Source organism: Chelon labrosus (assembly GCF_963514085.1).
Source record: "Chelon labrosus genome assembly, chromosome: 19".
In the NCBI taxonomy this organism is placed as follows: Eukaryota; Metazoa; Chordata; class Actinopteri; order Mugiliformes; family Mugilidae; genus Chelon; species Chelon labrosus.
The window spans coordinates 9,114,739-9,132,547 of NC_140352.1; the positions used below are offsets into that span (position 1 = coordinate 9,114,739).

A 17,809-nucleotide genomic window follows, 5' to 3' on the forward strand; every position below is an offset into this window, starting at 1 on the left:
TGGGGTAACAAATGAGTTATTCACGGATTATTTGCCGCCTGCATTAACTCATTTTTTTTCCTCTTGCAGAGAACCCAGTTCAGACTGATGCTGCTGACGTCCTCATGACATCTTTTGCATTTTCCAAATAAAACCTAAAATTTTACTGTTGCTGAAATGAGACCCATTAAAACTGAGATAAGATTTTCAGGTTCAATTTTCAGATATTCATGTGTGTGGACATGTCAGATTCAGAGTGGAGCAGGCTGCTGCTGCTGCTAAGACTAAAGAGGGACTGGAGGAATGGATAGACAATGGAAGGATTAACATGTATTTGTTTTTAGCCAGATATTGAGTGCAACGTTTTAATCCTGACAGCAGATAAGGATGGACAGAAGGTGAGTCTAACAGGAGAGTAAGACAAAAGAATGAAAGTGGGTATTAACAGGAACATGAATAAAAAGTCAAACTGTGTTAGTTTTCAAGTCTTCTAATGGCCCAATGTCTTTCTTAAACCAAGGGGAAGCTTGATTGATTGATGTACATGAATGCAGCACCAGTGACTGCTCAAACAAATGAACACGCAAACATGGCTAAAAACATACCTAGATGTGCAGATGATGATGATGTTAGACGTGCAAACAACAGCTCTTTCATTTTAGTAGGAGGGCTTTTCCTGACGCGCTGCCTGATCAGATGAACCTGTAACCAAACGGTTTCATACCCATCAGATACAGAGCAACACTGACATCCATTTCCCTGACCAAAAAAAACAAAACCAAAAAAAAAACAGTTTAGCTGATGCAAAGATGCTAATTACCTGATGGGATACAAGGGACAGAGGGACGAGAATGCAAATACTGGAGATGATGTTCAGGTCTGGAGAAACCCAGGACGAGGATAATGAGTAAAATAAAAGAGAGGCATCGTGAGACAAACAGAGACACACCTTTAGTATGGGAACTACACCGATCAGGCATAACATTATGACCATTGTGTAGGTTTCTTTTGTGCCTCCAAAACAGTTGTGACTCATCAGAGAATGGACATGGGCCTTCTGAGGGTGTCCTGTGGTGTCTGGCAACAGGATGTTGTTAGTGGGGGCCTCTGGGTCCTATGGGTTGAGGGTAGGGGTCTCTGTGGATCATCCCTCAGATACTTGATCAGTTTGGGATCTAGTGAATTTGGAGGTCAGGTCAACACCATGTGCTGTTCTTCATGTTTTTTGTAGTTGTTCCTAAAGCGTTTTTGTGTATGTGTCTGTGTCAGGCTGCATCCTGCTGGGGATGGCTGCTGCCATCAAGGAGTGTCATTGCTATGGGGTGGGGGTGCCTGGTCTGGTCTAGGTGGGTGCTACATGTCTAAGTAACATCCACATGACAGGTCCAACAGTTTCCCAGCAGTTCCTGTCCACCTGAATAACATCTGTATAGTTTCTTTTAGCTGTGGTTTTGTTTTAAACAGAGTAATATTTGTCTTTTACGTACATCTTCATTCACTACATTTTGTCTGTTGACAGTTTGTTGATGGGCATGAGATGTTTTTTGAAAATATCAGCCCACTACAAGAAAGAAGAGCCGTGACAATGAGCCAGTGTTAGTTGAAAAAGCAAGACAACAGGCTAAAAGACACCATGAAGCTCTGCAGATCTGCGGTAACTGTGGTTTGATAATTCACTGAGAGCATGAGTAATCGCTTTCGTGGAAAAGCAGTTGTGCGATCCATTTTTTATGTATGTGTGCCTGAAACCCAGAAGCATAAATTAAAAAAATCCTTTGCTTAAACCCTGTTGTAACAGTGGGTCGTAACGGCGGGAGGACAGTCTGACAGAAGAGGGGTGTCTGATTTCTCTGTCTTATGATTCCGTGAAGGTACAACAGGTCAGCTGAGTTACTGCAGAGGGAGATTGAGACCCTTACCAGAAATATGTTGTTTTTGTGTGCGCGTGTGTGACTCTAGCTGCTCTCGGGTGAACAATAAAGCATTCCTTTCATCTCTACAGATCCCAGATGACATTTAGCTGAGAGCACTCTACCCTGTGGATGGAGAAAGGGTAGATACTGAGAATAATAGCCAATTGATGACAGCGAAAGAGGGATGTCGAAGAATTTGAGCATGACCCTCTTCCAGATTTTGCTCATTCTGGATGGACATGCGAGGTCTTATGATGACTCTCCTGCTGATGATATAACAACCTTACTTCCTCGGCCTCCTTCTGTTGTCGTTATTCCTTCACTCTGCCCTGGGCTTGTACATGGGTTCTTGCACATTAACGCTCTGTAACCTATTTTTCCCTTTACATAACACCTTATTCTGTAGAACTTCTGTTTTCAACGATAATATGCTGCTAATGCTCTCTAATGCCGTTTAACGCCCCATAATACAGCGTAACTCCCTCTTGAACTCCCTTAAACTCAGTCAGGTAACTTCATCTCTGGAAGTGTTGCTATAAGAAACGTCTGGGAGACAGCAGATCCAATTTAACCCTATAGGAATTTCCTTTTTTTTTTTTTTTTGCGGTTGGTAAAAACTAAAATGTGACTGACGGGATCTTGTGTGTAAAGAGTATCTACCACCTTTCCGGGCTTGACCCCTGTGCTCTACCTAATGCATGCCTGCCTCTCTCATAATACCTAAATGATTCATTTAGTGTTTCTTCTGCCTCCAAATATCCGCACACACATATTTAAACATTTAACTTCTATCCTCTTCCCTCGTTATTGAACTCTCAAACAACATCCTTCCTGCAGGAGTGTTGTGTATTTTGATTTTAATGCGCACTGGGTGTGTATCCAGCTTAACCCTCTGGCACTTGCAAGACCCACAAAATAACTGGTCCTGTGATGCAGAGTTCTGGCTGATATTAAGAGGATCAGAATCTGGGTTTGGACTTACACAACAGTAGCATTATACAAACAACACAGCTAACACAGACCAAAACAATGCCACTCTGTGCGGCAAGACCCCCCCAACCCCCAACCCCCTCCCCTTCCTTGTGCTTCCTTCCTCCTTCCAATCCTGATTCCTGTTCAGGTTATTTTTCCTCTTGTGGTCCCACGTCATCTCTGCAGCTCAGAGTTGAATAATAATAATTATCCAATGTCCCAGTTTCAGGTCAGGCAAGTCACTGCGTCCAGGATACACCATGTCTGCTTGTTGTTGTACGTGTCAATAAACATGGACTCAACATAAACAGATAAACGAGCCTATTAAGTAACATTTACGTATACAAATATTTCAACTAATGCTGGTACACCAGTAAGTCAAAGCAATGACTCTGTTGATTGCTGAGTTGTTTCATTCAATAGTAACTATGGATGTTAAAGGTTATTAATGGTTACCCTGGTTCTGTGAGCACAGACACATTACTCTAACTGTCTACAACAGGGGCACCCACACGTTTTTGGCTTGTGGGCTACTTTTACAATTTTTCTGAGAAGAAAAAATGTTGCACAGCACCTTTAGAAAAATAGCGCTGTCCCTTTAAGAAAGACGGTACTATTGAATTGTTGTTGTTGATGTTGTGCATGGCTGCGGTTGAGGTCATACTGCAATAAAAACTAGAACAAAAAAGGTAAAAGTTTGTCTTGCTGTTCGTTCTGAGGGTGCAACAGATGATATACTAACATCTTAAATATTTTTTCACATTTTGGCACACAATCTACCTGCACTACCTTTGTGATCTACCGGTCGATCGCGATGAAAGTATTGGGTACCCCCTGGTCTACAGTATGTGTCCACTCACTCCTGTGGAGAGCAATGGTCTGTGGATGAATTGAAAAACATCATCTAATAACACAAATAATATCTCAGGTTGCCCGCAGTTTGTCAAATTGCCTGAATTGAATCCATTGGTTAATCACAAGAAATGGAAGTGGTGAAAGTAAACACAGCAACATTGACTAATATCCACACAAAGAGGTGATCATCTGAACTGTAGACTAAGTAACCCGTTGAATCAGAGGCTAGCTCTGTACAATGGTTTGTAGCTCTTCCTAGCTTCCTAGCCTTCCAGCTAATACTACTGCCCCATGTTGGTATGAAACATAGACTTTAGGGGAAAAAAAACGGACTAGGGATTTCAGGGATACAGGCGACACCATCTTGCCAGGTTGGAGCCAGTACTTTGTTTAGGGTAATGAGCCACTGTCAGATATAGCAGGACCAAAATCTGGCTGGCAAAACCCACTTAAACCTTTGACTGCTGTTTTAAAATCAGACTATTTGGGTTCTCACCAATACACTTGTGTCCACTTAAGAGATGCTAGAATTCAAATGAAAAACTGAATCCTTGTCCTTCAAATCAGCTATGGTAGACCAGTCACCTAGCGACATCAGCTTTTTGAGTGCAAAAGGTCATACAGGCAATACTCGGAGCCATGCCTTTTTTTCCAGGAAATAACAGGAATAGAGCAACAATCTTGTCCTCACGAGAACAGAATGCTGTTCTTATATTAGAAGGAAAACGGTGAACTGGAGACAGCTCTGAAATTGCTTATCTTGTTTTCAAACTCAGAAGAAGACTAATATAAGACTTCAGTCTGGCGTGTTGAAAGACCCCAAGGTAGTGTATCTTCCGACAAGAGACCATAAGATGACTGACATTTAGAAAATCTGTCTGGGTGTTTTGACATCAGTTCAGACTATGGAACTAATATCACAAATTTCCCAGAAAAAACACATGGGGTCAGTACAGTCTTAATATCACTGAAATGACTGGATTTAAATACATCAGTCAGGGTAGAAAGCAAGGAGGCTTGAGAGAGTAATGGAAAACATACAGAAGAAAGCAGGTGTCGACCACCTCAGTTTTCCTACTGTCCCATCTATCAAACACTGGTGTGGCTTAGAAAGGAAAGTACAGACGTGATTAATAACTAGCTCAAAAATAGTTCAATTCATTCTCACACACTGGCAGACCGGTTTGTGAACACTTGATCCTTTCAGTGCTGTTCACGTGATATTGTGGATGTCATGTCAGGGCTTGTACAAAGCTAATTTCCATATCTCTCTTTGCATCACTTTTGCTTTCGCTTCCGCCTTACACATATACCTGTAAGAGGGCTGGGAGGTTTTGTCTGCTAACATCCACTGCGCAGTTGAACGGAGGTGCTACAGGTTAATGTAAGTAGCTGAGCTATTTAACTAATTTGATACACTCTGTTTCTTATCTTTAGTGGTGTGGTGGTTAGCGCTGATGCCTCACAGCAAGATCGTTCTGGGTTTGAATTCATCGGCCGAGTGGGGCCTTTCTATGTGGAGTTTGCATGTTCTCCCTTTGTCTACTTTGGTTCTCTCTGGGTACTCCGGCTTTCACCCACCATCCAAAGACAAGCTCAATATGTTAACTGGTGATTCTATTGATTGATTGGCAGTAGGTGTGAGTGTGAATGGTTGTCTGCGTTAGCCTTGAGATAGATCTGTCCAGGGTGTACCCCACCTCTCACCCAATGACAGCTGGGATAAGCTTCAGCCCCCCCCCCCCGTAACCCTTTACAGGTTTACAAAGCTTTACAAAGTTGAAAGTTCATTCCCTGGTTTCCAATCTTGGCCAAAAAGCTGTTAGCTTTTGCTTTAAATTGGCATTTCATTGCAAATATGTCAACATATTATCCCAACATCATACTGGTGCTCAGTCACAAGCTCCAGTATTAGCTGGAACACTTTCAATGTGTCACGCAGAACAAACAAACACACTCATAGATCCATATGCATCTGAAACTAACATAAAGGCACATGAAGTCTATGTGAACGCACACCCACATATGCAATGTTTCCCCAACAGCAAAACAAAATGAAAACACAGCAGCTTCTGTGTCAGAGGAAACTACCTATTTAGCTTCCAGGAAGTTTTAAGTAATTTCTCAGTTATTGCACGTCTACACAGTTTTATGGAGCAAAAGGAATTTTGTTGTCAAATCTGAGCTTTCAGTCTCTTCCAGAGGGCAACAAAATACTTGTGATTTGAGACATTAAATATTGTTATATCGTTAATCTGTTTAATAAACTGTCTTGACAGCTCAATTGCAAGTGATTGATGCAAACGGTAGTTGCACAAAGAAGATGTAAGTGAAGACCACAATGTCTTCTGAACTCAAAGTGTTTAATTAATTTAGGGTAAAATTTTGATTTGAGTCAAATAAATATGCTGATAAGCTTATATTCGCTATAAATATATATATCCATATAGTGGGAATGACTGGGGCACCAAAACGCAGCCTCTAAATAACGCATTATCTGCCGCAAAACTCATTAATTTCACCAATAGCAAATTACAGGTAAACAAGCCAACCATTGCAGGTGCGCACGGTGCTCAGAGATGACATCATCCAGGTCAGAAGAAATTACAAACGCCCTGCCTGATCTGATTACACAAAACATCCCGCATTTGTCAATATTTGACCTCCAGAGAGGCTTGTTATTTATCTGATTTCAATATTGTACAAATTATGCTAATGTGTAAGTCTGCTCATTTCCAACCCAGCATTTGGGAGGATTTTCATAAAGCATCCATTGTGGGTTGTGAATGTCCAGAGTATGCCAGGCTGTGTTTGACCTGAGGGAGCTGGATTAAAATGTGTAATTATGAGAGTCTTATAGCCCCACTTCCAGCATGCTGGTCGAGATGTACCAGCTATCAGAAAAGAGTAAATGTAAATGTACTTATATATAGCACCTTACATCGACCGTTAGGTGAACCAAGGTGCTTTACAACAGATAAAGAGTATCCTGTGTGGTCTGTTCACACACACTTTTGAATTCGTAAGAGCGTTTTCACTGAAACTAAACTGTATTTGGTTAATGTGTGTGTGTGTGTGTGTGTGTGTGTGTTTACATAACTGGAGTTGGTAGAGGCAGTAGATAGAGGCTGGCACTGGTAAGCTGCCCCACCAGAACCAGTTCAACAACATACCAGAGGTAATGTTTATGAGATACAAAGACACAGCAGCCAGTACAGTTAGAATTATACTAACATCTGTATGCACACAAGCCTAAATCTTTCTGTCTGAGATATGTCTTGGTGAGATTTGCTGTCGAGACAGTCAGTACTCTGAGCCACACTGTTTTCCACGGCCATGGTCTCACAATGTTCTTAAAGTCTCGATATTTTCCTTTTCTTTTAGTCTTCTAAATACTTGTTCAGTGTCTATAAAAGGCATTTACCTCCTTGGGTTTTCCTTTGTATTACTTTTATAAATGGAAGTCAATATATTCAGGGTTTTTCTTGACACTTTCAAAGTAAAAATTGATTTCTGAAAAGTAATGCCAATCAGTTAAAAGTATATAATGTAAAATAAGTGATTGCATGGGTCCAGATCAAGCCAGTTAGTGCTAAAAGACTCATAATCACCTGTGTATCGAAGGTCCAGTCCAGTCTGCACTGGGCAGATTGAATATGTACATTACTTCTTTTTCAACATTCACTTTGATGTTGAAAAGAGACTTGGCGCTCATCTGAATGACAATATGTTGTTGGTCAGGTTAGCAGTGGGAGGAGAATGCTACAAATAGAAAGTAAAAACAGTATTACTTGGTATTTAGAGCTCAGTGTAGTCAAAGGCATGACATGAAGAACACACTAGAAGCCATTAGAAAATATCTGTAATTTGTTTTTCAGAAAACATTAAGAAAGCTACAGCGGCCAGAGGTGAGTCTTTAAATCAGATCTCAAACTGTAAATCACACTGGGCTTTCAGTCTCTTCCAGGGGGCAACAAAATACTTTGAGACATTACATATTGTCATATTGTTTTATCATTAATTTGTTTTATTAACAGTCTTGACATTTAATTGTACACACGTAGAGCAATTGCAAGTAATTAACACAAATGGAAGTTGCACAAAGAAGCTATAAGTGAAGACCACAAAGTCTCCTGAACTTCTGAAGTGTTTAATTTAGGGCACAATTTTGATTTGAGTCAGATGAATATGCTGTAAGTGTTTAATGTTTGGATTGTGAATGTCCAGAGTATGTGTTTAACCTGAGGCCGCTGGATTAAAATCCATGATTAAAAGAGCCTTACAGGCCTGCTTCTAGCATGCTGGTCTAGTTGTAGCAGCTATCAGAAAAGACTATCCAGTGTGGTCTGTTCACACACACTTTTGAAACAATTAGAGCGTTTCCATCGAAACTAAACTGTATTTGGTTAACGTGTCTGTGTTTACATAACTGCAGTTGGTAGAGGCAGCAGGTAGAGGCTGGGACTGGTAAGCTGCTCTCATCTGTTGACTCACCGACCAGACCAACCAGTTCAACAACAGAGGTAACGTTTATGAGATACAAAGACACAACAGCCAGTAGTAAGAGAACTATATTAACACTTTCTACGTAGTCTTTCTATTTTATTTCTCAAGTGCAAATTAAGATATGTTTTCTTTGTGGAAATAAGTGATTTTGAGAGAAAACAAAGGGCACTACACACAAGCCTAAAACTTTCTGTCTGAAATATTTCTTCTGTCTTGGTGAGATTTACTTTCTGGGCAGTCAGAACTCTGAGCCACAATGTTTTCCGTGGCCATGGTCTCACAATGTTCTTAGAGTCTCAATGTTTTCCTTTTCTTTAGTCTCCTGTCGGTGATATACTAGTTCAGTGTCTATAAAAGGTATTTACCCCCTTGGATTTTCCTTTTTGTTACTTTTATAAATGGAAGTCAGTATATTCTGGCTTTTCAAAATGAAAACTGATTAAACAGTATGACTTGGTATTTAGAGCTCAGTGTAGTCAAAAGCATGACAAGAAGAACACACTGGAAGCCATTAACAAATATGTTATTTGTTTTTCAGAAAACATGAAGAAAGCTACGTCTGCCAGAGGTGAGTCTTTAAATCAAATGTGAATGATAGATTACAGTCTCTGTTTACAAGTACCTTTTCTTCCTGCTATTAACTGTACCTCTTTCTTTCTGTCAGAGCTGAATGCAGTACTTGTGGGATCAAAAAGTGCCCAGAAATATCATGCTGGAAATGTGATCCTAGGGAAAGAGACGTTTAATCCTGGAGAAGAAACATCTTGTTGTGAGAAGGGAGAGGCAGATGTATACAGGAGAAGAGTATCGTTGGTCAAAGCTCCTGGGTGGTTGCGAGGATATAGCCTCTGTGATACACCAGAAATTTTCAAGACAGAAGCGATCCTCAGTGTCACCCTTTGTCCACGGCAGCTGCATGGTTTTATCCTGGTGATAAATGCAGAAATGAAATTCAAAGATGCTGAAAAGAAGGCAACAATGGAACACATGCAGCATTTTTTTGGTGAGACAGTGTGGGATCACACCATAGTGGTTTTCAGTCACAGAGGCCGTCTGGACCAGACTATTGAGCATTACATCAAGAATGAAGGTGCACCACTCCAGTCACTTCTGGAGGCATGTGGAAACAGATATCACAGTCTTTGTGATGAAGACACAGACAGTGACATGAGGGTCAAAGAGCTGTTTAAGAAGATTGACGCCATGGTGGCAGCAAACAGCTACTATGAAATGAACAGCAAGCTGGTCCAAAGTGCTGAAGCGAAGAAGACTGAAGTGGAAAAAAAAGCAGAGGACCTGCGTCTGCAGTCACGTCAACAAAAAGAAACGTTGAGAGCTCTCGTGACAGGTCAGCTCAGTTTGGTTACTTTTATAAGTATTTAGTGTGTTAAATATATAGAGGTTGAGTCCTATTTTGTCCATAATTTGTAGTGGTACAAATAAGACGACATATTTGAGGACTCAACCTTTTCAGCTCCTGTTTTAAAACAATGCTACGACAAACAATAGATATTATATTACTTTCAGAGCTTTCAGTCCCGTCCCATAGTCTGGTAAAAAAAAATATATACAGACCTGTTAACCCTTTATAGGACGAGGAACCATATATGGTAATTTTATTGATCTTGATTTTCAACATGAAAACTAGAAATTTAAAAATGTTACAAAACTTAAAAAAAGTCTTCTTGTGCCCTGTAGTAACACTCCAGGGTTGAAATTTAGAATTCACAATTATATCGATGAGTGCACCAGAATGAGTTTATCATAGTTTACTTTGTTAGAAACTAAAATGTTGACTCAAACAATACCCAAGTTACAATATTCCCAAATTGTCATTTGTAATACATGTTTTGTTTTGCAGAGCCAAAACCCAACCTGAGAATCCTGATGGTGGGCTGGGTGTTTTCTGGAAAGAGCGCCACGGGGAACAGTATCCTGAGATCAGATGGGTTTGGTTGTGGGGAAAGGACGGTGAAAGCTTTAAAACAATGTTGTGAGGTGGCTGGAAGAGATGTTGTCATTGTGGACACTCCCGGATGGTGGAAGTTTTTCCCACCCATGTTTAATCCTTCGTTTTTGAAGTCTGAGATTTTAAAAGGAGTGTCTCTCTGCTCTCCATCACCAAATGTCATTTTGCTGGCAGTGCCACTTGACACATCATTTACTGAAGAACAAAGAAGAGTTACAGAGAGGAACATGAGGCTACTTGGACAGAGAGTGTGGAGACATGTAATTGTGCTGTTTACATTAGGGGACACTTTGGGGGACAAAACTATCGAACAGCACATTCAAGGTGAAGGAAAGCCACTCCGATGGCTTATTGGGAAATGTGGAAACAGGTATCATGTGATTAACAATACGAGAAAAGATGATGATCAGGTTACCAAGCTGCTGGAGAAGATGGAGGAGATGGTGGCAGGAAACAGCTCTTTTTACCTCAGTGCTTACCCTGAAACGGGTGATCCACAACCTGAAGAAGACAGAAGTGACGAATTAACTGAAATCAAAGATGAGAACACAGCTAAGGAGGTCGCAGAGCAACTTAACATTGAATGGGATCGTAGGAACTGGGAGAAACACCACATCCTCAAAGGAAACCTCAGCATGGACACACCACCATACAGCAAGTATCCAGAGATATTTAGAGAGAGAAATTATTGATATAAACATTTTACATAGATTAGAAGTTAAGAAAAGTCTTTCCCAGTGAATATTTAAAGATACTATTTAATCTACACACACATAATTAAAAACTGATGAAAGCCTTGTGATAAAAAGTAGTTATCTGTAGGGAAACCTCATTCAATCAAAATAAATCAGGTGGTTCAGGAAAAAAAAAACAGACTTAGTGGCACTAGTTACACAGGAAATGTGTATTAAAGAGAAACAGGTTAAATTGTTCATAAAGAGTGTTTTCTTGAGCCGATGCCATTGTTGTTGCTACTTGTACAAATAGTTTCCTCAGAGAAGCCCTATACTCTAGTATATTGTATATATTTTTTTAGTTTGATGCCTTGTATAACACACAATTGTGGTATTTCTAGTGAGTGACAGTGTGAAGTCTGAGAATTCGGAAAGTGGTGAAGAAGACATGGATTACCAACACAAAGACGACCAATTCAAGATAAGCGCAAATGAAGATGAAGTGGGAGCTAACATTGTGAAACTATTAATGAGACAACTGGAGAGAGAATGGAGCAGACGAGAAGTGGTGATGGAACAGGCAGGTTGGACATATTTCTCCAGTGCAGGTAAATAAATCAAGCTGGCTAATGTCTATAATATTTGTCATTTTTAGTTTTACAATGCTTTAACGCTCCAATTTTATCTTGTAACTTTCACAATTTCCATAGCAAAATCCGAGCCAGATGATGATCAGTTGCTGAAATCAAGAGCAAAGGTGTCAGCATGGTTGAAACAACTTCCACAACAACATGCAGATGAGGCTACGGAGCTTCTATTTCCAGTGGGGGACCAGAGGAAGAAGCGTGAAACATGAAAATTTACTCAGCATGGTCAGGACATCCAGGCCATTTTTTATATGTGTGTGTATATATATATATATATATATATATATATATATAGTAGTTCTTAGTAGTTAGTTTGCATTGTGAATTATTAAAGTAACCTACTATACTTATCGTACCAATCTACTCTATATATGATTTTAAAAAAATCTGAACTTTCGTTGTGTGTCTTAACAGAAAGTTGCTTTTTAGTTGAAAAGTTATTTTTTGTAAAGTTTTAATTATTTTTTTTTTTCAATTTAAGTGCTGTAATAATAACCCTGTCTTAGAGTAGTTTTTATTTTTTTTTAAAACATTAAAGAATCATTTTTATATTGCATTTACAGAGATAAATACATCTCCACTGAATAATGAAGTCTATCCTTAAAATGCTGTTATACAATTTTCAGGTGTAGTGTCTAATTGCCTTTCCTGGATTCATGCATAATGTTAACTTCTTTAAGATAATTCTTTAAAATCATTTGTCAAGATTGCAACTCCAGTGCTAAAGTGCCAAAGAGGCTACTTTTTCTGTAATAGTCGGGCTAGAAAATATGCCAAAAACCTTTTCAAGCTTGGGGATGATTCACTTTAAGTACGATTTTCCTACAAATGGAGCATGAGTGAAGAAATATCTGTAATGCTGTCATCTTAAGCATATCATAAAAATACTGTATATGTTTTTCAGCTATGGACTGTTGTTGGTAGAGGTTTTAACCAAGTGCATTTAATTATCAGTTTGAGAAAAGACATAGCATATAAACTTAAGCATTCCTGCTGACAAAGCATCATGTCCTGGAGAAATGATCTCTCTGACCTAGTGATGACCACCATTTATGGAAATGTTAATGTAGGAATAGTTCTTTTGAAATCCATGTAACGTCACAAGAGATATAAATGTTTGTGTAACTGAAATCATTTTGTTTTTGTTGCAATAAAGCTCTAAATTCACAATTCTCCCTGAGCTGAGTTTTTCTGGGATATTCTACAACACTATCTGACTAGCCTCTCTGTGTGGAGTTTGCATGTTCTCCCTGTGTCTGCGTGGGTTCTCTCCGGGTACTCTGGCTTCCTCCCACCATCCAAAGACATGCTCATTAGGTTAATTGGTGATTCTAAATTTCCCGTAGGTGTGCGTGTGAGTGTGAATGGTTGTCTGTCTCTGTGTTGGCCCTGCGATGGACTGGCGACCTGTCCAGGGTGTACCCCTGCCTCTCGCCCGATGACAGCTGGGATAGGCTCCAGCAGACCCCTGTGACCCTTAACAGGACTAAACGGGTATAGAAGATGAATGAATGAACTATCTGACTAAAAGACTATGGCTGAAGAAAGGGGCACCAAGCTACAGTACAAATATATTGTTTTAAAGGATCCCTTGTAAATATGTTTGTTTACCAGAAGTGCTCTGGTTTGAATTACGATCTGCTTAAACCAGATTATTGTCCACTATTTTGTTCAATGGTCAGAATGTGATTTTGAGTACCTTCAAAAATACAAATTACGAGAAACAAAGTATATCCATTTTACATCAGTGGTGACAGAAAAAAGAGTGATCATTAATGCTAAGGGGATGCAAGGTGATAAATTTCCTCTTTAAGATGTGAGTTCCCCAACATAAACCGATATTAAAAATAAACGTCACAAAAAATCACAAGCTAGAAATGGTAGAAACCTGGCAAATGTGGACAAACTGTGTTTCTGCAGCATTGTTTGGATGCCACACATTTGCAGCTGATAAGCCACTAGCAGAGCAGTCGGGAACAGGTCGAACAGGAAGTTATCGCATTTCAGCGTGTAAGATTGTCTACTTGGCTGAGGTACATATATTGTGCAGAATGTGGTGTCATAACAATCTCAGAGTACAACATATACAAACCAAAAACTACAACATGTGGCACACATTTTACCGAAAAAGCAGCCCCAATCCTCCAGAGATCACTAGTCTGGTGACCAAAGAATGTGAGCAACATATTGTGTTGGTCCTCCTAGGGGCTGTACGACTTAAGATTTTCTACAGTCTACTGTTATGTGATTAATGTCAAGTCGACGCAACTAGTCGCTGGTGGTGTCAATAATAAAAACACAGAATAAAGTAATGCTTTGCAGCAATGAAATCTATATTCCTGGCCTGAACACTAAACTGAGAACAGACAGCTAACGCACTTCATACTGTGTGCTGCAGATATGTATAGCCTGTATCAACAACATCAATAGCATTTAATAACACTCCACAAAGTGTGTTGTAAGATGGGATAGCTGGCTTAAAAAAAAAAAATAAAAAAAAAAAACAAGTCGTATTCCTCCAAAGCCTTCTCCGTGTACTGCAGCTAAAGGTATAGCGCAGTAGTCGGCAACTGGCGGCCCGCGGGCCAAAATTGGCCCGCTTCCAGTAATATCTGGCCCGCCAGATGACATTGAAAATCTGATTTGAAAGAAAAAAGTTTTAAAATTATTTACTATCACAAAAACGACAGTTCCACAGAGAATTCAGACCTTTTATTTAGAAAAGATAAAAATAAAATAAAAGCGGAATTTTCTTGATTCCGGACGCACACCGGCTTGTGGTGGGAACGTGGGACATATGCGCTCTTGAAATTACAGAGCAAAAAAGGAAAAAGCGAAAAAAGAAATTACTGTTTAAATAAAATAAAGCAACAATGAATATGACTAATAAAAACGGTAATGACAAGCTTAAAAGATTACTCACTTAATGGGACAACTGGCATCTCCCTTCAGTCACGATCTTTTGGATGTCAGGCGATATGGATGTGACTTTCACCCGAAAGCAGTTATTCCAGATTTTTGTGCGTCAGGCGATCCCTCTCGTGCGTCTTTATGGCATTCATAGTAGAAAAGGTGACTTGTAGGTGGAGGGAAACATCGTCAGCACATAAAAGGCCAGTTTCTTGACCCATCTGTATTCATCTGAGCATGTCATCCAAAAGTCATCCACTGATTGAAATCAATAAGCTCCAGCTGAAATACGGCCTCACGAACTGCGGTCAAGTGCGGTCGTTCACAGAAAGCGAGTCAAGCCAGTCGCGTTCGGATTTTTCTTGCGCGTATATTTGTTTACTTACAAATATGCCGGGACAGGCCAAAATGCGAAATGTACACAAAAATTAATGAATAAATATAAACTTTTTCATAACGCAGCCATAGAGTGGAGCTAAAGCAGTAACACCAGTCTGTAGCAAATTGAAGTTACTTTATTTTAAACGAATGACTTTAATTACTTTTTTGTTCAAGATATAATAGCCTATAGATGGGGGGGGAAACGTTTTGTTAAGGAGAAAAAAAACAGCATGTTTGTAACGAAGCACAGTTCGCTACCCGTAAATATTGCACATGGGTAATTTGCACAACAATAACTTGAGTTTTTGAAATAACTGCACATTGCATTTTAGTCACGATAGCATTTTATTTGCTAAATTTGCACAGTACATTTTGCACATTGCTTATTTGCACATTTTGGTACAGATACGTAAATTACTTTATTGAATGTTTAAAGAATTTTTAAGTAACCTCGTGGCCACGGGTGGTTACGTGCGGTCGGGCGGGTGCGGGGGGGCACACTCGGCTCCGCCTGTAAGAGAGGGAAGTTAAGCTCTGACAAAATTGTGCATATATATATATTTATTGGAAATAGTAAACGATAAGCGTGCAGATGTAATTTTAAAGACTTGTGGTGCATATTGTTAAGTGGTAAAGGTGCAATCAGGTGCAATCAGGTGCAATAGCGAAATAAGCGAGTTGTTTGTGTTAACACTTACCTGTCCAGTCCGTGTCCTCTCCAGGGTGCGCGGCCAAAAGATTCCACCGGGCGCACAGGCACGGTCATATACGTTCCGGGAGAGACCAAGCGGCAGGACAGGAAGTGGGGGATTTCTAATTTTGGTGTTTATTTCTATATTTTGTATTTATATTTATATATGTGTATTTGGGTCAGAATGGCAGCAAATATTACTGATTGTAAATATTATGGATTATTGACAGGGGGAATATTTTGTCATTGGTAAGACAGCAAATTGATAATATTTTAACTTATCTCTGAATGGATGAGTCCAATGATTAGAGCCGGAGACACAGTACATAAGGCGCCATTTACAATCTGTCCGGATTGCAGGTCTGATCTCACTGGATATATGCCATGCTTGTTTGTTGCTGCTATGTTGCGTTTGGGTTTAAATAAATGTAACGGAAACTGAGAAACCGGAGTCTGCTACTTTTCTCGGCATCATCCAGCCGCTCAAGGGTCATCCATTTCACAATGTTTCTGATTGATGTGATGTTTTGGCACGCCATTCAGTTGCTCGGAAAAAAATTGGCCCCAGGCCAAACTTACTTGCCGACCCCTGGTATAGCGGATGCCTTTTCAGATGAGTGTGCATTTCAGTATCAACTCACATATTGAGCATGTCACGGTAGTATGGGCTTCATGATTAGTGACTTATTTCCACACACTTGATGAACTGCTGCTAGCTTGATGCAGTGACACACTGTGCTCCTCACTTGTCTTCTTGGAGGTGTCCACGTTGTTGTCCTCTAAACATCTGAAGGTGTGATGTGGTATCTGGCATCAAGACGTTTGCAGAAGAACCTCTAAGTCCTGTGAGTTGTTGTTGTGAAGTGGGGTCGCCATGGATCAGACTTGTTTGTCCAGCACATCCTGTCTAGAGGGTGGGCGAGATGAAAAATGTAATGGCGGAGAAGAAGTTATCTTCCTCTACGTACTGTATATGCGCACCTAGCTGAGCCACCTGCGCTGCTCTTGAAAATACTCAGATGGATTTCTTATTTTTTTGTATCTGTTCCAGAGCCTATGCTCTTTGTAATTTATGTTGTGTGTCGTGTGTAACTTTATTGCAATTTAATTCAAATGACTGGCGTCCTAATTTTATTTCCATAACCGCTGTGTTATGATGACGGGGTTGTGTTAGCTCCACGGTCATTTAAAGTTGCTGTAGTTTTGTTTAACGCGGCTGAAAATAGAAAAGGGGTGCGCAGCCAAAAACGTGTGTGAACCGTTGATCTGAAGCAATGAATTCCATAATCTTTTGTGTAATGCCCTTTGCCTTGGCACCATCACTGAGAAACTTCCTTGCCCTTTCAAAATTGTCCGCCACAAACCCAACGTGGAGAAATTTCTTGCAGATGCACCCCCTCTTGGAATGTCAGCAGTACCCAATTTGCAAATCGCTATCCATGGGTCTTTCTCAGATATACTGAATACATCCACACCACAGACATATTGGTCCTTCCAGGCAAGCCCGTGCTGGCCACAGTTTTTGCTCGCATCATTACAACATCCTGTTTCAGCTGTGTTGTTTCGGGGATAAAAGTCTTTCGGTCAAAAATGCACTTTTGGGCCATTTTCAGCCGAAAATTTTCGGTGGCCGAATATTCGATGCATCCCAGATAGAAATAAGTGATTTTGAGAAAAAACAAAGGGCACTGCACACAAGCCAAAAACTTTCTGTCTAAGAAATGTCTTGGTGAGATTTACTTTCTGGACAGTCAGTACTCTGAGCCACAATGTCAATAAATTAAAGTGTTTTTTTTTTTGACAATGTCAAAGGGAAAATTGATTTCTGTAAAGTAATGTCAATCAATTAAAAGTACGTAATGTAAAATAACTGATTGCATGGGTCCAGATCAAGCAAGGTGGTGCTAGTAGACTCATAATTAGTCAAATGGAGATGACCTGAGTGTCTTGTGTGGCCGTTGTATAAGGACACCTGTGTATGGAAGGTCCAGTCTCTGGTTAATCAGTTTTCCTGACTACAATTACACCAAGAAGACAAAAGAAAACTGCAAGTCAGAGAAAATATTGCTGAAGCAGAGTATAATCATGTCCATCATTATGAAATAGAAGGAACATGTTTAAATCTGCCTAGAGCAGGTCATCCTCACAAACTGAGCAACTGTGCAAGGAAGAGACTAACACGAGGATACCAAGACACCTATGGCCACTCTAAAGGAGTTAAAAGGCAGGTTGAAGCTTGGACAAAATTTTGATAAAACTCTAATCTTTCAGTTGACTGTGTTTTCTAGTAGTTCTTCTAGTTTTCCATTGCT

At 40.0% G+C, this 17,809-nt stretch overlaps 1 protein-coding gene across 3 annotated transcripts; it reads left to right on the top strand.

Moving 5' to 3' along the window:
- Nucleotides 1-5,012: 5,012 nt before the first annotated feature.
- On the top strand, nucleotides 5,013-12,678 carry LOC311504443 (GTPase IMAP family member 8-like). Of its 3 annotated transcripts, XM_084567541.1 has the most exons (9): nucleotides 5,013-5,103; nucleotides 7,598-7,627; nucleotides 8,155-8,242; nucleotides 8,544-8,582; nucleotides 8,764-8,793; nucleotides 8,890-9,573; nucleotides 10,087-10,852; nucleotides 11,274-11,476; nucleotides 11,579-12,678. In XM_084567541.1, exons 5-9 carry the CDS (start codon nucleotides 8,769-8,771, stop codon nucleotides 11,722-11,724), a joined length of 1,824 nt encoding a protein of 607 aa, XP_084423667.1. In that variant the 5' UTR covers nucleotides 5,013-5,103; nucleotides 7,598-7,627; nucleotides 8,155-8,242; nucleotides 8,544-8,582; nucleotides 8,764-8,768; the 3' UTR covers nucleotides 11,725-12,678. The 3 variants fall into 3 exon arrangements, with proteins under 3 accessions (XP_084423667.1, XP_084423666.1, XP_084423665.1); XM_084567540.1 differs by lacking the exons at nucleotides 8,544-8,582; nucleotides 11,579-12,678 and having other exon boundaries at nucleotides 10,087-11,401; XM_084567539.1 differs by lacking the exons at nucleotides 5,013-5,103; nucleotides 11,579-12,678 and having other exon boundaries at nucleotides 7,466-7,627; nucleotides 8,518-8,582; nucleotides 10,087-11,401.
- Nucleotides 12,679-17,809: the final 5,131 nt, after the last annotated feature.